This window comes from Pipistrellus hanaki (genome assembly GCF_964339955.1).
Source record: "Pipistrellus hanaki genome assembly, chromosome: 1".
Lineage (NCBI taxonomy): Eukaryota > Metazoa > Chordata > Mammalia > Chiroptera > Vespertilionidae > Pipistrellus > Pipistrellus hanaki.
In genome coordinates, this window is record NC_140503.1 from 6,204,439 (window position 1) to 6,228,184 (window position 23,746).

At 51.4% G+C, this 23,746-nt stretch overlaps 1 protein-coding gene across 4 annotated transcripts in view; it reads left to right on the top strand.

Moving 5' to 3' along the window:
* The window catches only part of WDR25 (WD repeat domain 25), a 147,049-nt gene that overhangs the window by 91,832 nt on the left and 31,471 nt on the right, over positions 1-23,746 (top strand). For all 4 annotated transcript variants that reach the window (XM_084888022.1, XM_084888021.1, XM_084888024.1 and 1 more), the window contains exon 6: positions 1,343-1,473. In XM_084888022.1, the coding sequence (XP_084744148.1) occupies positions 1,343-1,473 (131 nt within the window). The remainder of the gene's footprint in view (positions 1-1,342; positions 1,474-23,746) is intronic.

A 23,746-nucleotide genomic window follows, 5' to 3' on the forward strand; every position in this document is an offset into this window, starting at 1 on the left:
TGATATATTTTAAAATACTGGTTATTTTCTCCTTGTCTCATCCTTTAACATATTCTATTTTTGGTATTTGTTGTAATGTTCAGAGCACATTGGAATGTAGCACATTGCATCACTAATGAATAACCATGCAGAGGTTGGCCGTGGGAGCTCCTGGCTTCTCATCCACGGGGCATGCTGTCACACGGTCCCGAGACCCATCTAGGTCAGGGTACCGGTCAGTGGCTCTCGTGTCCTTTCCTGGTGATTTGATGGAACATTCCACTAGGTGTATGGGGTCCTGAACACACAGCAGGAAGTGCTTTCTGGAAGAGGAAGTGACACAGGAGAGGTTGGTGTTCTTGGCCACCAGCTTCTTGTACCCCTAACTGCCCGCTGCCTCAGGCCAGTGGGGGACTTTCCATGGGCCTGTGGCAGTGAGGCGTGACCCCTGTGGGCTGGGGCGGCCCTTGTCGGCTTCTCTGCAGGAAGCCACCTGGTTGGCGTGATGTGCAGTGGGCGCCATACCTGGTGTGGTGTCCTGGGCCTGGGGACATGCACAGAGGCAGCCCTCAGACGCTCCCACGCCAGCCCGGTTCCTCACTGCTCTTTTGGGGGGTTGAATTGGACACATGAGAACTACAGCCATTGCTGTGGTGCGAGGTGCCACTGTGAAGACGGAGGAGCGCTGGCCTGGAGCCCCCCAGACCAGCTCGGGGCACACGGACACTTGCACAAGGCATTAAGTGCTTGACCACCGTCTGATGGCAGATACATAAGGACCAGGACAGACTTGAGTCCTGTAGAACCAGTGGCACTCTGAGGGTCCACATCCCCTGCACATCGGGAGTGTGGGCCAGTGCAGTGTCACACTCTCCTTTGTCACCAGAGTCTCCTGCTACCCCCACTCCAGGCTCGGTACCAACCCCTTCGTGGTGGGGGATTGTAAAGTTGTGATTGGAAGAGGGCCGGTCCTACAGAGAATCACTCTGGAGCCCCCTGGTTTCCCTCGGACCTGCAGACCCAGGCGAAGACTCCGCTGTGTGAGCTGTGCAGCGTGGCCGTGCCGCTCAGCCTCCCCAGGGTGGGGTGTTTCTGTGTGAAGTGGGTCAGAGCACACAGAAGGCGGCATTCACGGATCCAGCCGCTAGTGTGGCCTCGGGGAGGGGGTCCCGCTACTCAGGGCCTGGTGGCAGAGAGTGAGGCCAGAGTTGCTGTTGCTGTTGTGTTCCCAGAAAGTCTGCCCTGGCCGCCTCGGGCCCAGGTGGGCAGTGCTGGCCTGTCGCTCCATCCCAAGTGGTGACTTTATCTTAAAGATACTTATCTTATGATCTGAGTATTTTTTCTCTTCTCTTTTTTTGTGTAGGAACCCAGGTATTCAGTGGGCAGAGTAACTTCAGAGTCACTACCTTGAAATTTCACCCGAAAGACCACAACCTTTTTGTGTGCGGGGGCTTCAGCCCTGAGGTCAAAGCCTGGGATGTGAGGGCCGGAAAGGTAAGTCCGTGTTCTTTTCCTGGCCCTTCCTCGGAGAGCCCGCCGTGACGATGTTAACGGCTGGGGGCAGGTCCACGCCTCCATCTAGGATGCTTCACGTGGACTAAGTACCACTGATTTTTAATCACTGCTAAGCCTAATTTTAAATGTTTTGAAGAACAATTTTGAGTTGTTGGACTATTAAAACATCATTAGTGCAATGTACAGCCTAGTACCAACAATATTTATTGAACAGCTACTATGTGCAAATGCTTCCAGGTAATGTAAAATGAATGAGCCTCAAGGGAATTATGTATGGATATGGATAACTGATGCGGATAAGTGTGTGTGTGTGTGTGTGTGTGTGTGAGAGAGAGAGAGAGAGAGAGAGAGAGAGAGAGAGAGAGAGAGAATGGGGCGAGAGAGGGAGGAAGGCAGGGAGGGGCCAGCATTCAAGAGGCAGGGAGTGCTTTCAGCTTGCTGTGAGGAAGGCTATTTCGAGGAGACTGTGTTCCTTTTGGAGCTTAAAGGCTGCTCACCGTCAGCCCCACAGGGAAGTGATCTCCACTTCCACCTGCACACAGCCTGCTGCTCCTGGCGCCTTCACCAGCCTAATACATGACAACCCTATCCCTTCTAGTCCCTCCGGCCAGAACCATCAGAACCACCCAGGCTCTGCTCTTTCTGTTCCCCTAAACCCAACCTGCCAGGAGATCTGGTCAATGAGTCTGGATTAAGCTGCTATTGCCTCCCACTGGCATCATTGTAGAGGCTTCCCTCCACGCCCCATGCAGTTTGTCCTCAATAACTGGAGGCCGGAGCGGTCTGTTACAGAGTATGTCCATCTGGTCAGAGCCCTCAGGCTCAGGTGTTACTCACAGTGAAAGCCATGTCCCTGCTGTGGCTCACTAGGCCTGCATGATCTTCTTCATCCCCACTGGCCTCCTTGCCTTTCCTAGAACACACCAGCACATTTCTGCCTCAGGGCCTTGGCACTTGCTGCTCCTTTTGCCTGGAATGTTTTCCTCCCAGTGTTCTACTGGAAGCTCATGCCCTCCCTCCTGCGGGGTTCTACTCAAATGCCACCTCTCCAGGGAGGCCATCCTTGACCACCATGCCAGCTGCTCCCTGGCATTCAGTAGTCTCCTTTGTACTTACCATAACCTGGTTTTACATGTTCATTTATTTGCCTGTCTCCTTCCATCTATATCTATAATATCTATAATAATAAAAGTGTAATATGCTAATTAGACTGGACAGCCGAATGACCTTCCGGATGTCATTCTGGATATCCTTCCAGATGAAACCGTAGCAGTGGGGGCTGAGTCAGAGACAGTTAGGGGCGATCAGGTGGGCAGGCAAGCAGGGGCGATCAGGCAGGCAGGCAAGTGGTTAGGGTTGATGAGGCAGGCAGGCAGAGTGATTAGGGGTGGTTAGGCAGGCAGGCAGGCAGGCCAGCAGTTAGGAGCCAGCGGTCCTGGATTGCAAGAGGGATGTCCAACTGCCAGTTTAGGCCTGATCCCGGATTCAGGCCTAAACTGGCAGTCGGACATCCCTCAAGGGATCCCAGATTGTGAGAGGTTGCAGGCCAGGCTGAGGGACCCCTCTCCACCCTGTGCATGAATTTTGTGCACTGGGCCTCTAGTCTCTCTATGTAAAAGCCTAAGCTACCATTTGATTGTTGACCAGTAGCTATAATGTGCACTGACTACCAGGGGGTAGATGCTCCAACTGGTAGGTTAGCTTGCTGCTGGGGTCTGGCTGATCGGGACTGTGTGAGATGGGCTGGACATGGAGCCTTCCTGAGGTCCCTCCCCATCCAGCCAACTTCCCTTGGTCCTTCCCTGGCCCCGATTGTGCACTGGTGGGGTCCCAGATTGCGAGAGGGCGCAGGCCAGGCCGAGGGACCCCACCGGTACACCAATCTGTGCATTGGGCCTCTAGTATATATATAAAAGGCTAAGTGTCCATCTGACTGGTAGCTATGATGCATACTGATCACCAGGGGGCAGACGCTCAATGCCATGATGTGGACTGGCCATTTAAAATAAATGGCACCATGGACCTAGTGCTGACAAATCAACACTCGACTTATCCCAAGTGGGACACAGGCCCCGCCATTACCCTGGAGTGACACCCCACCAAATCACATCCGATGCTGCCAAGACCCCATGGTGCAAAATGCAGCCCACAGTTCAGCGCAGCCTGGAAATGATCGTTGTGGGTGCTGGGTAATATCGTCACATAGCAACATCCAGCTTCCTCTCCCTAGCTACTACCCTCCTTGGAGTTTCTTCTGCCCAGGAACATGACTTGCTTTACAGCCAGGTGTAAACATTTTACACTTTAACAAAATGTTTGTGATGTGCCTCATCTCATTTGATCCTCACAGAAAGTCCTGGAGTAGGTGGATAGGAGACTTGGTAGAATCCTATTTTCTTTTCATTAGCTGGAAAATGGAGATTTAGAAAGTTTAGAAACTTGACCCAACTGAAAAGAAGTAAGAAATGGTGGAACTTGAAAATGACTTCAGGTTTTCTCACTATGCAGAATATAATCAAACACTGTTGCAGTTAAATATTTTATCCTTTGTTCTCCCTATGTGATCTACAATAATAATCTACTTCATGTTGATATTTACTGCGGGGTGGCTGACAATTACCTGAAAGAGAAGTTGGGGCGCTTCACTGGGCTGGAAAAAAGTTTAGCTACATCAGAAAGCAGGTCTAATTAAGCTAGTTTATTCTATATATATATATAAAAGGCTAAGTTGACTCTCGCATGTATGATACAATAAAGCTTTCACTGGCACAATCGCACGCGTGTGTTTCAATCTTTCATTGTCTATCATGAGTTTGGTTAACACTTCTATTATAGAGAAAGGGTGAATAGTGATATTAAAATATTTCTTCTAATTAATTTCCTTTCAATGTGCATGAATCCGTTCACTGGGACACCAGTTAGAACATAAAATTCTCCAAGGCTGGGAGTTCTGTCTGTTTTGTTTGTTGCTGACTTCTAGTTTCTAGAACAGGGCCTGGCATATACTAGGTATGCAACAAATCTTGGTTGCCTGATTGAGTGAATGAGGGAGGAAGGCAGTCATGCCGAGCATACAGTACAGGAGGTGGTAATATGAAACGTGGGCTGGGACTAGTGACGAGCTTACCTTGACTGGGCATGAGCTCCGGACAGTGGGACAGGCCTAGGAAGAGGCTGGCAGTGCTATGGGTCTCGGTTTGAATTAGCAGAGGGGAGCTGTGGGAAACTTGTGAGGAGGGTGCTGGGATCAGGGATGAGGAGGATTCATGGAGGGATGAGGAAGAGCAGGGACTGACTGGGGGGTTTGACACAGTCAGGAGGGTTTGTATTCAGGGTCTGAGAAGTACTGCCCTGGTCTGAAGAAGGCACAGTCCCTAGGGTTGAACTTGACTTTGAAAGAAGAAAGTGCAGAATGTCAGTGTCCCAGCCTGAAGGGCTCCAGCCTGCTTCACCTACACCCGAAGGTCCCACCTGAAGGCTGCCCGGACAGGTGCAGCCCCAAGCAGGCGTGTGTTAGCAGAGGCCCATGCAGGTGGCCGGGGTGGAGGGCGGTGAGATAGCGCCCCCAGGGCCAGGCACCTGAAGGCATCTTGCTTAAAGGACTTCACAGCGGAGAGTTAGCGCACAGACAGATGTACTCTTTCTTTCTTTTTTTCTTTTTTCTTTTTTTATTGTTGACAGTATTTTTAAAAATATATATTTTATTGATTTTTCACAGAGAGCAAGGGAGAGGGATAGAGCTAGAAACATCGATGAGAGAGAAACATCGACCAGCTGCCTCTTGCACACTCCCTACTGGGGATGTGCCCGCAACCAAGGTACATGCCCTTGACTGGAATCGAACCTGGGACCTTTCAGTTCGCAGGCCGACGCTCTATCCACTGAGCCAAACCGGTTTCGGCTATTGTTGACAGTATTACAAAGGCCCCCCCCCGTTCCCCCCATTGCCCTTCTCCCCCAATTCCTGCCTCACCCAGGCCTTCATTGCAGTATTGTATGTGTCCACAGGGCTATGCATGTGTGCAGGTAAGTTCTTTAAGCTAATCTCTCTCCCCTACCCCCCTTGTCTCTGAGATCTGTCAGTCTCTTCCATGCATCCATGTCTCTGCATCTGTTTTGTTCATCAGCTTATTTTGTTCATTAGATTCCACATATACATGAGATTATGTTATATTTGCCCTTCTCTGACTGGCTTATTTCACTTAGCTTAATACCCTCCAGGTCAATCCATGCTGCTGCAAAGGGTAAGAGATTCTGCTTTTTTACTGCTGCATAGAATTCCACGATATAAATGTACCACAGCATTTTTATTCACTCACCTGTTGATGGGGACTTTGGCTGTTTCCAGATCTTAAATGTTGTAAATTGTGCTGCTATGAACGTAGTGGTGCATTTAGTCTTTCTAATTGAGTTTTGGGACTCTTAGGATATATCCCCAGAAGTGGGATTGCTGGGACAAACTGGTTCCTTATTTAATTTTTTGGGCAACTCCATACTGTTTTCCACAGCGACTGCCCCAGCCTGCAGTCCCACCAGCAGCAGATGTACTCTTTCAGATAAAAAAAGTCATGCAGGCGCCCCTGTGCCTGCTCAGCAGCTTCCTCCTGAGGCGGGAGCGCTTAGCCCACCGCTGACTGGGCGCCGGAGGCAGCCCCGCTGCTCAGGCTACCCAGGAGGTAGGAACCACCAGCAACCGAAGAAATAAGGTTGATAGAAAATAGTTTCTAAAAAACAAATGTGTTGTTGTTTTTTTATCACACTTTTTTAAAAATATATATATTTTATTGAGTTTTTACAGAGAGGAAGAGAGAGGGATAGAGAGTTAGAAACATCGATGAGAGAGAATCATCGATCAGCTGCCTCTTGCACACCCCCTAACTGGGGATGTGCCCACAACCAAGGTACATGCCCTTGACCAGAATCGAACCTGGGACCTTTCAGTCCGCAGACCGAGGCTCTATCCACTGAGCCAAACCGGTTTTGGCACACTTTTTTTTTTTTAAACAAAGAAACTTTACAAAAATATTTGGGAAAGAGAGAAAAATTACCCATAAAGAAATGGACAGCCCTTGCTGGTTTGGCTCAGTGGATTCAGTGTCAGCTTGTGGATCAAAGGGTGCAGGGTTCAATTCCGGTCAAGGGCACGGTCCTTGGATGCAAGCTCCTCCCTGGCCCGGGGCCTGGGCGGAACTCATATAGGAGGCAACCAATTGATGTGCTTCTCTCATATCAATGTTTCTCTTTGTCTTTCCCTCTCTCTTTACTCTCCCTGAAAATCAATGGAAAAATATTCTTGGGTGCCGGTTAACAAAGAAAAAAAATAAAGAAGTGGACACAGTGGAATTTTAGAAAAATACTACACTTATATTTGGGATATAAATACGTGATGAGTGAAAGAAAGCACTGGAAAGAGCTGTGGGGTTGGAATCTCTTGGCCACATGATCTCCGGATTCTCCAGCCCCTGCCAAGGGCCTTGTCCCTTGAAGGTGTGTCTAGCCTTAAAAACCGAACACATAAGAAATTGCTTACCAAGGACGCCACCTGATTGAAGAGTTTGTTAAAAATATCGGATTTTCTCCTGGGGCTGAGGCCAGCCGACACGGTCTGAAAATGCTCGGGAAGAAGCAATTCGAAGCATAGGTTGCTGTGACTGACTGGTACTGGCATGTTTCAAGTCTCCCAGGCTAATGATAAGGGTAGAGGGATGGCAGTGTTTGTGTCTGCTCCCTTCTCACCAGCAATCCTGCCTCTGCCCCCTGCCGGGTCACTGGACCCTGCTCCATTTGCACCAGCCAGGCGTCAGGATCAGCTTTTTCCTGCTTCAGCTGTTCCCTCTGACAGGTTAGGGAGGAGGAGAGGGGACAAGTACTGGCTCCTCCCACCTGGGTGACTCCTCCCACCTGGGTGGCTCCCTGCCCAGCGTGCTGGGCGCTGTCCCAGGTGCTGAACACATGGCCCTCCTTGGCCAGTGCAGGAACCTGGAGGACCCAGGCAGCCATTGGGCTTTTTCTGATTGCTGTCAGCAACAACTGGGACCTAATTGAAGGTGGGAGCAGGAGGGATACAGACCTCAACTTAAAACCAAGTCATGCTTCCCCTTTAAAATGCAATAGAAAGCCCGGTTTTGTTGTAAAAGTAATAACGTGATTATATAGGGGTGAAAGGGGTGGGAAAGGAGGGAAATGAGGGAAGGATTGGTGGTACTAGCTATAGTAAACTTAGTAATTTTTTTATATTTTCCTTTCTCCCTGTGTGTGGTTTTTTGAGGAAACATTGTTTGGTCTTATTTTTATACACAATTTTATATGTTGTTTTTCTCAGAGCATTGTAAGGTTTTTCCTTGTTATCACAAATGCCTGCAGGATTTTCAGTAAGTCCCTTTGACCCAGCATGCTGACTGGCTCCTTGCCTCATCCCTGGCTCAGAGCAGTGTCTGACATAGCAAGCCCCCGATGAATATGGATCGAATGAGTCAATTTCACATGGTTTAGCTTACTAAACAGTTTCCCTAAGTTGAACGTTTAAGATACCCTCCTTTCCCATTTAAAAGTAATTGATGTATGCTGAAACCGGTTTGGCTCAGTGGATAGAGCGTCGGCCTGCAGACTGAAGGGTCCCAGGTTCGATTCCGGTCAAGGGCATGTACCTTGGTTGCGGGCACATCCCCAGTAGGGAGTGTGCAAGAGGCAGCTGATCGATATTTCTCTCTCATCGATGTTTCTAGCTCTCTATCCCTCTCTCTTCCTCTCTGTGAAAAATCAATAAAATACATATTTTTAAAAATAAATAAAAGTAATGATGTAAAGAGGAAGGTCAGAGGTCAGCAAACATCAGCCTGGGGCTAAATCTGGCCCACCACCTGTTTTTATAGATAAAGTTTTATTGGAACATAGTCACACTCGTTCATTTATGTATTGCCTGTGGCTGCTTTTACGCTACAGAGACCACATGGCTCACAAAGCCAAAAGCATTTATAACCTGTTTGACCCCTGTTATGCATAGATCTGGCTGTGACATCTGTCACCCTGTTGATTGTTGGGACTAATTGCCCTGATCTGGTTGTCAGGGTGGGGGGTCTCTGTGTCTTTCCCACCCCCCTTCTGTTATGGGCATCCTTGCAGGAACTATGTGCTCAGGGAGTGTCTATTCCAGAGAACTGTTCTCCACCTCCAGACAACCATCCCAGTCCACATTATTGTACATTCCTCTATAATAAGTCTACTTGCATATATAGGGGTTTCCATATTGGGGACTTACTTCCTTAAGCTTGGGTCCCAGAACTCACTTGCTGGGTTAAAGCGACCAGCATGTTGAAGGTTAGGGGTAGGTTTTGGGCCAGAGTGGCGGCATCCTGGGTAGATGTGCCCACTCCTGGAGCGTGACCGCTGGGCTGGGGTTTGAGAGAACCAAGTCTGAAGAGGAGGAGCTGGAACGCATAACCTTGAAGCTACTTGCAATCCTACAATTTTATGATTCCTTAAGCTTAGCCGAGGGATGAGTGTTGGGATTCTGGACTCCTCTGGTCCAGCCCAATTCATTATGGCAAATGGGCTTCTTGGCTCCCCTTCTTCTCATCATGGCCAATCTCTCTCTGCCTAATCACATTCCTCATTACTGCCAAGTGCCAGGCTCCCCCTCCGGCAGATTGGCAGGATGTGCTCCGCCCTAGCCAGCTGACCATGCTCACCCAGAGCTAGCTCAGTGCCAACCATACAGAAGTTCCTGACTCTTCTTCCTTGAACTTGAATGTTGACTGGAATCCAAGATGTCGGCGCCTGACCTTCATGTCACTGTGGGGGTCCCTCTCTCCAGCAACCTTCCAGTGTTACTGGCATGGGCTACAGGACATCTGGCTCACATTCTCCCCATACCACTCGCTCAATTTGGGGGATTGTGGGCAAATCCCTTAGGCCAGTGGTCGGCAAACTCATTAGTCAACAGAGCCAAATATCAACAGTACAACGATTAAAATTTCTTTTGAGAGCCAAAGTTTTAAAAATTAAACTTCTTCTAATGCCACTTCTTAAAAATAGACTCACCCAAGCTGTGCTATTTTGTGGAAGAGCCACACTCTCGAGCCGCAGTGTGCCGACCACGGCCTTAGGCTAAAACCTGGCTCAGTCACAGCTTCCCCGCTGGTATAGTAGAGAGGTGGTGAGGTTGTCTCTACTACGGGGTTTCTTAGACTTGCACCTGGGGCTCTTATTAGGACACAGGTTCTGTTTCGGCAGATCTGGCATAGAGGTGGTGTCTCCGTCAGCTCGGGTTGCTGTAACCAAATTCCACAGACTCGGGGGGCTTCAACACAGAACTTTATTTCTGGAGGCTGAAAATTCAAGAGCAAGGTGCCAGCATGGTCAGGTAAGGGCTCTCTTGCTGGCTTGTGGACGGCCACCTTCCTGCTGTATCCTCATATGGTGGAGAGAGAGCTCTGGCCTCTTCATCCTCTTACAATGCAACAGGGCCATCATGGGCCTCCACCCTCCAGCCTCATGTAACCTAATCCCATTGGGGGTTATGGCTTCCACATATGGATTTGGAGGGGGGCACAAACACCCAGTCCAGGATTTCTGTCTAGCTCCCAGGAGATGCAGAGGCAGACAGCCCATGGACCACACTTAGAAGCTGGGGCCCAGAGGGCCTCTGAACATAAAGGCTCCCTGCTCCTACCCTGTGAGTGACCTTGGCCTTTGTCCTGGCTGACCTGCAGCACCTGGGACCTCCCTCCGTGACAGCTACTGAACTTCTTACTTTACCATGAGCTCCTGCATCCAGCGGGTGTTCATGTACAGCCACCCGGGTAGGGGCTGGGTCAAGTCGTGTCTGTGTCCAGCAGCTCCACAGGGCCTGGACCAGAGCAGGTGCTCAGGGGGTAATCTTGGGTGAACGGATGTGGTCAGCTGCCCTACCCACTGTGTTGGAGCCTCGCAGGTGCACCCACCTGCCCACAGGTCAGGGGCAGTGGCTACCCTGGGATCTAAAGCTTGCTGCGGTCCAGCTGCAACTGGTCATTCCAGAAGTGTGGACAGAGGCAGAGGACTCGGGAGAGCCTGCATTGGGTGAGGTATGGTGTGGTGGCCTCAAACACTGCACTTCTCGGCCAAGTCTGAGCTCTCGTGCTCCCCATGTTTATAGATGACAGAGCTGCTAGCCTCATGCATCTCCAGCCGCACAGGACCCCGGCTGTGTGCCCAGCTGGAGCTGCCAGGATGCAGAAGTGTAGGATGTGGGCCCAGCTCTCCAGGCCACCGGTACTGTGGGAAATGCTGTCACTTTAAGATGACTGTGGAGTTGGAGCCAAGTTAGGATAGACGCTTAAAAAAAAATTCTCCCTTTATTAGGAATCTGAATGGTAGAAAACTACAGAGGCTTAAAATCGACCCTCTTTGCAAGACTAAGTTATGGAACCCAAACTCAGCACAGTTGAGCAGGGCCGAGCCCTAGAAAGTCTATGGCACGTGGCCCCGGGCTGGGGCTTGGCCTCTGCCCTAGTCCTTCCTCCCGTCCATCCGTCCCATCTGTAGGCACTGGCCAACGGGAATAGCAGTAGGTGTGCTCCGCAAGGTGGGCCTCCAGGGCACCGGCCCATCGCTCGGGAGAAATCCTCACGAGAAATTCAACTGACAAGCCAGCTCACTTTCGGTCCGTGCTGGTTGGACACAAATCATCGATAGTTCATGCTTGTTCAACATCTTTACCTCCCACTCTCCTCCCTCTCCATCGTGACTTCCAGATCTTGAGTTAGTTTCTTGACCTCCTTTGGATCATGTCCCAGACCCCCTGCAGGTGTGTCTCAATGTGCAGGTTGACAGTGGGGGCCACTGGCTCGCCCTCTCAGCTCCATGTCACAGCCCCTCATGTGGTTTCCCAGCAGAATGTAAATGCCCTGAGGTCAGGGGTTTGCCTCGTTTGCCGCTGGATCCCCAGTGCCTGCCAAAGGGCGGGGAGGGCTCTTGCATCAATGACGATCAGCCATAATCAAGACCGTTTCTAAATCCCCAGCAATGGGCTCACCCAGGTGAAGCAGAACCCGAGCCGCCGTTTATCCCTATGTCATCTCATGCTCCTGCTGTGGGCATCCTTCCGTGGGCGGCAGTGATGGGAGCTGGTAAAGCCACCCGAGGTGGCCGGCCTGGACTGCTGGCCTTAGCTCAGAGGTCAGGCCCCCCTGGGGGCATTAGAGGCACCTCTCAGGGGATTTTGATGTACAAACAGACTTGTGAGCCACAGCCCTGGGTCTCGGTTTGGGTGCCTTGGTGCGAGTTGCGAGTAGCGTTTTGGAGGGTTTCTCTCCGTGGGGTGAGGGCACCCTTACATTTGCATTCCCGAGATGCTGGCTGTGTCTGGGAGACTCGGAGCCTTCGCTTCACGACTCTCAGCACCATCAGTTTTCATGGCATTGTAGGCAGGTTGCTTATTTGCCCTAATGAGATTTTGATTACTTTCCATTTGTCTCTTTCATCGGTTTTATATTAAAAAGCCTTTTTATTTGGACTCTGTACTTTCTGCAGTCCTAAGTTTTGCCTCAAACCAAACTTTTTATGCAAATGCGGTGGGAGACTGACGGGCAGAGAGGCGGGGGAAGGGCACCAGAGAGCCTCGTGCAGAACGCCTTGTGGCTCTGGGCTGTGCCTTCTATGGGCTGCTGTTGCCTGCAGGCCCATGGCACTAGGGTTGGGTGCTTAAAACAGACCGAAGTGGCATGTACTGGGCACTTGGCCCCTGTCAGGCTCTGCTCTGCGCTCATTGGCTGCACAGCGATCCTGGGAGGGTCTCCGGGCCCTGCCATCACCCCATTCCACTGGCAGGGCGCCCAAGGTTGAGAGAGGTCCTGACAGCCAACACATGGCTGGTTGGTAGTGGGGTGAGACCTGAGGCAAGAGGCTTGACTCCCACGCCCTGAGGGAGACCTGCACTGGGCAGCGCTCAGGTTTCGGCATTCATCCAGCCCCGCAGTGCAGCTCGGGGCCCGTGTCTGGAGCCCAGCTGCGAGTGGGATACCCAGGCCCTGCAGCTGCAGGCCTGGAACTGTAACCCCAACACCCGTGTAAGGGCACCCCTGTCCCCTCGGGGGCCAGGAAACCGACCCTGAAAGGTCCAGCGCTCGGCACATCTCTTTGTCCAAATGCTCCCTCTCCACCTACTGATGTCACAGACATTCTCTGAGCCACCCCCAGACGCCAGGCATTGTCCCAGGGCACAGGTGACAAAACCCAGGTAGGCAGCCTTGCCCTGCGGGAGCTCACGGTCAGTAAGGGGCTGCAGGAGCCCCCCCCCGAGACACACATTCCTTTGGTGTCTGATGCACCTGTCAGTCTCTGGCTGCCCTCACAGGCGGCTGGCCAGTCTGCGTGTATCTCCTGGGCCATCCAAACCTGTGGGCAGAGCTGGGAGGTGATTCTCCGAGTCCGGATCCTGATGGTGGCCGCCCAGCCCAGCCCTCCTCTTCACCCCCCATTGCAGCACTTTCTGGGGGCCACCAGCAGCTCCCCTTTAAGACCTGCTGCGGGGGCTCAGCTCGGTGTGGACGACGGGAGACCCACGGCACTCAGGGCCACATCCCAGGTCTATGTTAACACCCCACTTGATAACTTCTGTTCTTCAAAATTGCAGTAATGCGTACCAGAAAATATAAAGCAGACGAGAATGACTACATAAATGCAGAATTGACATAAATGCTAGTTTGAGTCCTTTCTCATACCTTTTGCCTTGAAAAATAAGCTGTTACATCAAAACCTCCCCTTGAGATTTGGAAGAAATTTCATATCATTATTGAAATTGACTTACCTTTTTACCTCAAAACTTTCTTAGTTTGCCATAGCTAATAGCATTCAAAAAATCACGGGTTTGATGCCCTCGTTATCTTTTGTCTCGAATACTTACTGAATCTTTTTGATGACAGCTTTGTTGAGAGGTAATGCACATAGCGTACAATGCACTTACGGAAAATGTTCAGTTCCTCAGTTTTTAGCGTGTTTAGTTATGCGGCCATTATCGCAGTCAATCCAGAGCATGTTCATCACCTCAGGGAGAAACCTCGTGCCCTTTAGAGGGCTCCCCACCCCCACCCCCCACTAATCTACTCCCTGTCTCTGTGGATTTGCCCGTCCTGACATTTTCTAGAAACCGTGTTTTCACTGTATAGCTTGTGTCAGGACTTTATTCCCTCTCATACCTGAGTGACTTTCCTTTGTGTGGCTAGACCACATTTTATTTATCCACTCACTGCTTGATGGACATTTGTGTTTAAATTTTTGGCTGCTATAAATCATGCTGCTACCAACGCTTGTGTACAGGCTTTCGTGTGGACATGTTTTCATTTCTCTCGGGCTCAGCCTCCGAGGGAACGGGCTGGACCATATGGTAGCTCAATGGGCAGCCCGGAGGAGCCGCCAGACGGTGGCTGCGCCGTTTACATGCCCACCAGCGGCGCCCGAGGGTTCCAATTGCTGTGTCCTCGCCAGCACGTGTCCTCGGTCTTCCGGCTAATCCCGTCCCTGCGGGCGGGAGATGGCGGCTCCGTGGTCTGAAGTGGGTTTGAAGTGATCTCCACGAGGGTTCACACAGGACTCTGCGGACCGTATTTCTTCACAAATGAGCGTTGGTGATTGGTGCCCCTTCAAGGACCGGTTCATATCATCTAAGTTATCAAATTTATATACATACACTGCTCCTCGTGTTCCTTTATTACCCTCTTGGTGATTTTAGGTTCTCTCTCTTTTATTCCTGGTAATGGTACTTGTGTCTTCTTTTATTTTTTTTTCTCACTGTGGCCAGAGATTTAGCAATCTTATTGGTCATGTCAAGGAAACATTGATTTTTCTCCATTGCTCTTCTGTTGTTTTTTCCCCCCCTAACTTCTTCAGGTGGCAAGTTAAGAGCGTTGGTTTGAAATCTTTTTTAATGTCAGCATTTTATTTCAATGCACTTTCCTCCAAGCTCGCATCCCACACATTTTGATGTGTTGTATTTAAATTTTCATTCAGCCCAAAAATATTTTCTAATTTTCTTTTTTATTTCTTCGTTGATGTAGGGGTTATTTAGAAGTAGATTGTTCCGTTCTTAAACATGAAATGATTTACCAAATACCTTCCTGTTATTAATTTCTGGTTTAATTGTGATGGTCAGTCAGGGCACATGCCCAGGATGCGGGCTTGATCCCCAGTAGGGGGCATGCAGGAGGCAGCCAGTTGATGATTCTCTCTTGTCATTGATGTTTCTATTTCTCCCTCTCCGAGCCTCTCTCTGAAATAAGGAAACACAAAGCATATTCATCGTGCTGTGGTCAGACCAGTTCCCTGGGAGGGCTGTGTATTTCGCTGGTGTTGGGTGGAGCGCGTCACAGGTGACAGTGGGCCATGTCAGTTGATGATGTTGTTCAGTTCGTTCCTGTACATCTTGCTCATTTCTTGTCGACTTGTTCTTTCAATTATTGGCAGAGGAGTGGTGAAGCCTGCAGCAGTAATTGCGGAATGGTGTGTTTCTCTGTTCATTCTGTCATTTTTTGCTTTATGGATTTTGAAGCTGCCACCAGAGCTCCACGGGGGGCCTGCTCTGAGGTCAAAGCTGTTAGAGAAAAGGAGGAAAAAAAGACAGAAAACAAAATTGAAAATAAAATAGCAGCTCATCGCTGGGCCGCTCACTTCTCCCAGTGCTGACCTCTCCTCCCAGTCAATAAGCTTTGTCGGCTGTGCGAGTTCCCGGGGAATTGCTTTTTGTCTTGTCCCGAGTTTTGGTTGTAATCAGCGGGGAGAGGGGCCGGAGGGGCCCAGGCGGGTTTGGAACATATTTTCTCTTGGCCGTGACTTTCCCCTCTCCCTCTTCCTGGCCCGGTGGCGCCTGTCCTGCAGGCCTCCACTGCTGCCTCCTCTGCAGAGCTTCCCTGAATCCCACTGGCGTGGGGTCCCCGTGCCCCCCGTAGGCTTGGTGTTAGCTGCCTGGCAAGTGTGAGCTTCCACTCCAGTAGGGGCTGGGAACACGATGGGCTTGCCCAGCCTGGCGCCCCAGACTGGCATGGCCGTCGCGGGGTCCGTGGCTCAGTGGTGCTTCTTGACTTGGTGATCGCACCCGCCTCTGAGGAGGTCTTATGGCTCTAGAATAGGGGTGCAGTCCACATTCACGCCCCCACACGGATCCCCAGTTACAGGGGAGCTGGCGGCTGTGCTGATTGAAGCACGGGGCTGTGTGTGCACCCTGTGGGCGGGCAGCCGCTCCCGCAGCCACAGCCTTTTCTTCCTCCTCTGAAGCGAGAGTGCCTGGTGCTCGTTAGCAGGGCCGGCAGGCGCGCAGGGAGGTGACGGATGTGTGAGGAGAAGCCGCCGTGCGTCCTGTAATGAGGCGGTGCCGAGGGCCCCTCACGCGGCATTCAGAGAGGACACGAGGGTGACATCTCCCATCGCCCTCCGAGGCTCTTCCTACAACAGGCACATCTCTCCGTGTTTAATTATAATCATTCACTTAAACGTGTTCTTTAAAAAGTTCTGGCGCTCTGGCTCGCCCCATTCATTTATTCATCAAACGATTGCCGAGCGGGCACCTGCCACGTGTGACATCATTCTGGTTTGCAGGATTCAAAGCAACTCCAGGACAGGCCTCGTTCTGACCAAGCCAGAAGCCGTGGTGGCGGCTTTCAGATAGCCCTCCCCTCGGGGCCCCCACACCCGTGGCCTGCACGGGGCCAGCACGCGGGGCTGTGCAGGTGCCCGTGGCACACAGCCCCAGCCTCGGGTTGCCTGGGGCTGCTCTGCTGCTGACATGGGGGTCTCCACTGGAAGAGTGTGTGGCTAATATGAACCAGGGTGCCCCCTCCCCGTCTGCCCGCTGCTCTGCTGATGAATGTCACTCCTTCTCCATCTCCACAGACTCCCCCAGGGCTGCCTCTCACCGTCCCCTGAGGCGCCATGCTGCCCCGGGGCCCGCCCCAAGCCCTCCCTGTAGCCACTGCCTCCCAGGACAGGGGCGGGGTTAGACAGGAGGAGGTCGTCACACCAGTGCAGGCACCTCTCTGCCATGAGAGGGTGTTACTCTGAAGAATAAAAAAGTAGCTAAGTTACTAGCCAAAGGAGATGGAGGGGGAGGAGTTTGCACAGGGGCGGCCAGAGACCTATGAGGAGAGCTGGTCCAGGGCTGGGAGGGTGGTCCCTGGTGGACTTGGATGTCAAAGACCTGGACACATGGTGCTCGTTCTCCAGACCCCCATTCTGACCCCAAAGTGCCCTGTGCAGGCCCCAGGGGAAGGAACGTGGAGGCTCCCCTGAGGAGGCTAACCCATCGGTTTCAACCCAGTTGTTCCCGCCACAGACAGTGGGTGTCCTAGTGCCGTGTTACAGCATCGGTTTCCTATGTTGTTAAAAAGTTTTGGGTGATATCATTTTCTTAAATCCTCACCCAAGGATTTGTTTTTGTTGATTTTAGAGAGAGAAAGGAAGAGAGAGAAAGAGAAAAAACAGCCATGTGAGAAACATTGACTGGTTGCCTCCTGTACGCACCATGACTAGGGATCGAACCCACAGCCTTTTGGTTTACAGGATGACGCTCCAACCTGCTGAGCCACCGGCCAGGGCATCAGTGCTCTCACCCTTTCCTGCTGCTGCCCGGGCCTGGCCAGGAGGAGCTATGGAGCGGGGGTGCAGCCCCCACCCAGAGCGTCCTGGGTCCAGCCGCTGAGCCCTGGGCGGATGCCACAACCACTGCTTGCCCTCACCTTCTGATCCCGATCCACTGGCTGAGCGCCCTCTCTCCTGTGTGGCGCTCGCGGGAGTGATCGCAGGAGGGGCCTCGGTGTCGTAGTGGTCCCCTCCCTTTCCCCTCAGTCCTGCTGCGCCTCTGGGTGGTTCTGAGTTTGCTGGGCCCCAGGAGGAGGCCCTGCCCGCTCTCCTCTTCTGCCCCGGGCCTGGCCGCCTGGGAGACAGCCCAGCTCCTCTCCGCCCTTCTCCCGGTGGCCGGAGGCGGTGAGACCCGCCCCGGCTCAGGAGGGTGGGAAGCAGGGGCAGGGTGATGGACAGAGGGAGGTGTGCGGGGCACCGGGCATTCCGTGGCCCAGGCCCTGGGACAGTGCGCCGGGAAGCGGCCTTTGTGGGTCCCTGTGCATCGTTAGCGAGAGAGCCCTCCCCTCAGTGCTGGCTCCTGTGTGGGCGGCGGGGATCCCCACCTTCATCTCTCTTGTCCAGAGTAGCCCGAGCTCTCTGGCGGGCCAGGCCAGGGGAAGGTGCCCAGATGCCCTGCCCAGCGCCAGCTGGGGCTGCAGAGCCGGGCGCCCGTGGGGGCGGGGGGGCGGCGGCTGCATTGTTGGAACCCGGTTTTATTCAGGCTCCATTATAAAGTGAGGAAAACAAATTTTTCACTTGAGAGGATCAGCACCGTAGATACGCGTGTAATTGACTGTTTCTGCTTTCCTTCCCCTCCCTCGCGTTCTGCATCTGTAATTTAAAATTTCACAGTTTTTAGCGTGATGGCTTCTCTGTGGGCATGTTCAAATTCGTTTCGGATTCAGCAAGCACTAATTGAGCAGCTACTCTCCGCCTCTGGCTGTGCGGGAGGGAGGGCCAGGCTGCCCTGACACTGGCGTGGACTGGGTGTCCCGCTGCCTCTGCCTCCGGCCAGCTCTGTGATCCCGGGCGGGCCACCCCACCTCACTGAGCCTCCACGTCCTCCTCTGCACATGGGCGGGCAGTCCTGACCTCCAGTTTGTGAGGATGCCGTGAGGTCACGTGTGAAGCACCCAGCCAGGTGCATGGCACAGTGGGTGTTTGGTAAATGCTACCCGCCGCCTTATTCGCAGATGATGATCCCCACAGGGTCAGACCTCCACGAGCTTGTTCGTGGTAGTTGGCAGCCATGAGCTACCTTCAGTTCTGCTGGAAGCTCAGGGGAGCCTGGTTGAGGTGGCCCAGTGGCTAAGTGTCCACCCGTGAACCAAGAGGTCACCAGATCAATTCCCAGTCAGGACACGTGCCTGGGTTGGGAGTTTGATCCCAAGTAGGGGGTGGGCAGGAGGCAGCCAATCAGTGATTTTCTCTCACCTTTGATGTTTCTATCTCTCCCTCTCTATTCCTCTCTCAAATAAACAAATTAAAAAACTAGAACCTTTAAAAATAATAAAATATTAAAAAACACACAAAGCTGAGTGGAGACTGTACCTCTCCGCCAGCCAGGCAGTGCGCCTGACCAAACCCCGGTCTGCTTTCTGCTGAGGAGGTTCTCCAGCTCGTGGGTGGCTTGGTCCTCAGGTGGTCAGAGGCTTGGATATACATCCCCGCACCTTTGATTTATTTTCAAAAGACAGAAATGAAGTAACTTCTGCCTCATAGGTATGGATGCTCAAAATGTGGGGGAAGAACGCAGAGTGGGACTTAAGGAAAGCTACATGGGGACCCTAACCCAAACCCCTAACCCTAACCCTAACTCCTAACCCTAACCCTAAACACTAACCCTAACTTTAACCTTAACCCTAACCCCTAACCTTAACCCTAACCCCTAACCCTAACCCTAACCCTAACCCAAACCCCTAACCTTAATCCTAACCCCTAACCCTAACCCTAACCCTAACCCAAACCCCTAACCTTAACCCTAACCCTAACCCTAACCCTAAACACTAACCCTAACCCCTAACCTTAACCCTAACCCCTAACCCCTAACTCTAACCCTAACCCCTAATCCTAACCTTAACCCTAACCCCTAACCTTAACCCTAACTTCTAACCCCTAACTATAACCCCAACCCCTAACCCTAACTTCTAACCTTACCCTAACCCCTAACTCTAACCCTAACCCCTAATCCTAACCTTAACCCTAACCCCTAACCTTAACCCTAACTTCTAACCCCTAACTGTAACCCCAACCCCTAACCCTAACTTCTAACCTTACCCTAACCCCTAACTCTAACCCTAACCCCTAATCCTAACCTTAACCCTAACCACTAACCTTAACCATAACCCTAACCTTAACCCCTACCCTTAACCTTAACCCTGAACTCTAACCCTAACCCAAACCCCTAACTCTAACCCTAACCCTAACCCTAACCTTAACCCCTAACCCCTAACCCTAACCCCTCACTCTAACCCTAACCCCTAACTCTAACCCAAACCCTAACCCCTAACCCTAACCTTAACCTTAACCCTAACCCCTACTCCCAGGAGCTCCAGGAACTGGGGTTCTGTAGTTCCTGAAAACTGGCCAGTAAATCCCTTCCCAGAAAGGAAGGTGGCAACGCAGGATCCGCCCAGGAGTGGCTGGTGGGGTGGGGAGAGGCCTCCTGGGTTCTGGGAGCTCCTGGGGAGTGAGGCAATGCTGGCTCTTTCTCTCCAGCTGTCCCCTCCATGACCCCACCCCTGGTCAGCTCTGGGCTGCCTGTGGAGACCGCACAGGAAGGCTGTCTGTGGGGCATGTTCTGCTTCTGCCTCAGGCACAACCCTAGGAGGCCCTCTGCAGTGGCCCTGCCCTCCCACACGGCTCTGGCCGTCCGAGGAGCTTCACAGACCTGCTCTCTGCTTCTCCACCCCACACTCAGTGCCCCATTCTCTGGGCCTCAGTCTTCCCATCTGTCAGGAAGGGGCTGCACTCTGTGATGCGGTCTGTATGGAGCAGACCCCATTGTAGCTGGGACGGGCTGAGCTGAGACCTCATGCTGGGAGTGGTGGAATCCCTCTCCTGGGGTCCCCAGTGGCTTGGAGCTGCTGGTTGAGACTGATTTATCAGGACGTCCTATAAACACTATTGAATACCTCCTGGGTAGTGAGTGGCCATGGGGTGGAGGAGAATGAGGCCCATCCTGCCCTGAGGCCTGAGGTCACATTTACCTGGAGGAAACAGTATTGGCCGGTGTGATGGGAGCTTTCATAGAGGTGGGGGTGAAAGGACCACAGGGGAAGGAGCCAATTAGTCTGCTCGGCACTTTGGGGACTTGGCAGAGGGTTTTGAAGGATGCATAGGAGTTTTCTAGGCAGCAAGTTAGGGGAGGGATAAGGAATGCAGAAAGGCACAGGCATGAAGGGTTCGACAGGTGAGGGAATGGTGAAGGGTCTGTGTGGCTGGAGTGCACGTGTGTGTGTGTGTGTGTGTAGAGGAGGGTCAGGAAATAAGGTTAGCCTGGCTATGCCTGTAGGGCCTCCTCCCTGGCCATTTTTAGGTTGTGGTCCAGAGCTTTAGCCACAAGGAGCCGTCCCAGGCCTGGAGACAGACACCATGCTCCTGAAGATGGTGGCTTTGAGGAAGGCTTGGAGCCAAGGCGGGGCCTCCGAGCGCCCCTCCAGCTCATCAGTCACACCTCGGAGTAAGAGGGACGGGATCCGCCCCCAGCATATGGTTATTAAAGCGCGCCATCTTTAAGCCTCATTAAGGAGTGTTAAATGCTAATGAATTTAGAGAGGGGCGTCTTGGGGCCTGTTTCCTTGGCAACGTTTGAGAGCAGGTGCCTTATAATGAGCTGCACCTATTTTAAAAGTGAGCCACAAGGCCCGCTTTGATAGGCTGGATCTCAGATGCTGATGGGTGAGTGTGAACAAAGCCGGTGGAGGCCAGTGGAGATGCTTTGTGCTCTCAGAAATATCATTCTCTGGTGGTTTCTATAGAAACCGCTGGCACCTAGGGAGGAGGGCTGCTGAGTTCCAGTCTCATTTACACGGCACAGCCCCGGCCTCTGACGGCCACTGGAGGTGCCTTGGCAGGGCGGGCCGGTTTCCACCGGAAACGGGACAGGTGTGTGTTTCGGCAGCTGTGATTCCGTTCAGTTCTGTCTGCTCCGTCCCTATGGCTCCATTTCACTGGTCCCCACTCAGCTGCTGCTCCCGGGCCCGGCTGAGGCGGGAACTCACAACTGTGCAGCTCTTCCTCCCACAGATCACTCCAAAGAAACTTTTGTTATTGCAAAACTTAAATATGTCCCCAAGTCGAGAGACTACTTGATGAACCTCCTTGTAACCAGCGCCCGTTTCAACAATTATAAACTGATGGCTAAGCTCCTTTGATCCGTGATTCTACCTGTTTTCCCAGCACACCCTCCCTTCTCCCCTCCCTGCTGGACCGTGGTGAAGCAGATCCCAGGCTTAGTCCATTAGTTCACTTGTCCATACTTTTGTTCCTTTAAAAGATCAGCACTTAAAAAGTATTATAATACCATTGTCACTTCTAACAATTTAACAGTAATTCCTAATATCCTCAGATATCCAATCCATATTCTGATTTCCCCGATACCTCGTAATTTTAAACTTGTTAAAGAGAATTGACTTTTTCCACATCAGGATCCAAACATGTGGTTAATAAGTCTCTGAAGTCTTGTTTATTCCGTAGGTTTCTCTCCTTATTTGTTTTCCTTGTAACTTATTTATTGGGGGATACGTCGATGGTTTGCCCTTTGCTTCCCCTGTGGTGTCATTGAACACATCCTCCGGGCCCGGCACGTCTTATAAACGGGAAGTTATGTGCATGCAGATCGCTGGGGGCTTGGTGCTCCGGCTCCAATTCCGACTCAATGAGTCTGGAGAAGACGCAGTGCCAATAAGCTCCCAGGTAATGCCAGCGGACTAGTCCGGGGGCGGGGCACTTTCTCTTTCTCTTTTCCTTCCCTTTCCGTTCACTTATTTCCTTTATTTTATTTAAAATATATATATATATATATATTATTGATTTTTTACAGAGAGGAAAGGAGAGGGACAGAGAGTTAGAAATGCCGATGAGAGAGAATCATCGATCAGCTGCCTCCTGCACACCTCCCTCTGGGGATGTGCCCACAACCCAGGTACATGCCCTTGACTGGAATTGAACCTGGGCCCTTTCAGTTCGCAGGCTGACGCTCTACCCACTGAGCCAAACTGGTTTCGGCTTATTTCCTTTATTTTTGTAGCAAGAATCGAGATAAGAGGCTTGATAAAATTGAACCATTTTTCTCCCCCAAGAATATCTGACCAGATTCAAGCTCAATTTTTTGGCAAGAAGGGTTCATAAGTCATGGTGCAGACTTCCATCAGGGAGGCACCTGATGTCTGGTTGAATCCCTCTTAATGACATTGGGATTGACCAGGCGGCTCAGGTGTTGTCCCTTACAAAGTCCTTGTCAGCTTGTCCCCGAATGGTCTTGGTAGTTGAATGGTCATGGCCTAGATCTAGGAATCCATCAGAGGTTGCAGAACGACTGCCCTTTTCTCTAAAGAAAGCTTTGCTTTTATATTAGTGACCCAGCCCAGCTGGTGTGGTTGAGCATCGACCTATGGACCAGGAGGTCACGGTTTGATTTCCGGTCAGGGCATATGCCCAGGTACCCAGCGTGGGGAGTGCAGGAGGCAGCCAGTCAATGATTCTCTCTCATCATTGATGTTTCTCTCTCTCTCTCTCTCTCTCTCTCTCTCTCTCTCTCTCTCTCTCTCTCTCCCCCTCTCCTTTACTCTCTAAAAGCAATAATAATATATTTTTAAAAAATAAAATAAAATAAGTCACCTGGAGGGCAGGAAAGCAGGAGAAAGCCTGGAGTCTTTCCTTTATCTACAAGCTCACAGAGGAGAAAGTTGTTGCCCAGCATTCTCCAAAGGAGTCCAATCAGATTTTTTTCCCTTTTGTTTTCTGTGCGAACATTATGAACTCATGATTTATTACATATTTGATGTTTCAATCAGTTGTGGCTATTATTATTATTCCAGAGTTCAAATGGCCCTGTGTTTGGTAAGGGAGCCTCTTTAAGTAGACTCCTGAGTCTTTTTCTAAAAGAGAAAACATTACTGAGATATGACTTTTTTACCGTTAGAGCGTACCGTTCAGTCAGTTCTGACACATGTATACAAACACAGAGCCACCACCACACTCCAGGCACAGGACCTTCGCAGCACTCGAAAGTTGCCTCCTGCCCCTTTGCTGTAGGTCCCCTCCTCTCCTTCGGTCCCTCGGCAACCACTGATCCATCCGTCACTGAAGAGCAGTTTGCGCTGTCCTGGCCTTTCACAGAAATGGAACCAGACAGCAGGTACTCTGGGGGTCTGGCTTATTTCAGTTAACGTAGTGCCTTTGGGTCCATCTGCACCGTTGAACATCAGTACTCCTTTTTGTTGCTCAGTAGTATTCCATTGCATGGATATATCACAGTTTGTTTACCTATTTACCTGTTGATGGACATTTTGATTGTTTCTAGTGTCTGGCCATTGTAAATTAAACTGCTGTGAACACTCATGAACAAATCTTTATGGGGATATCTATTTTTCTCTCAACCCTGGGAGAGTAAATGCTAAGTGCTATAGTATGTGTATGTTTAAATTTGTAAAACATTGCC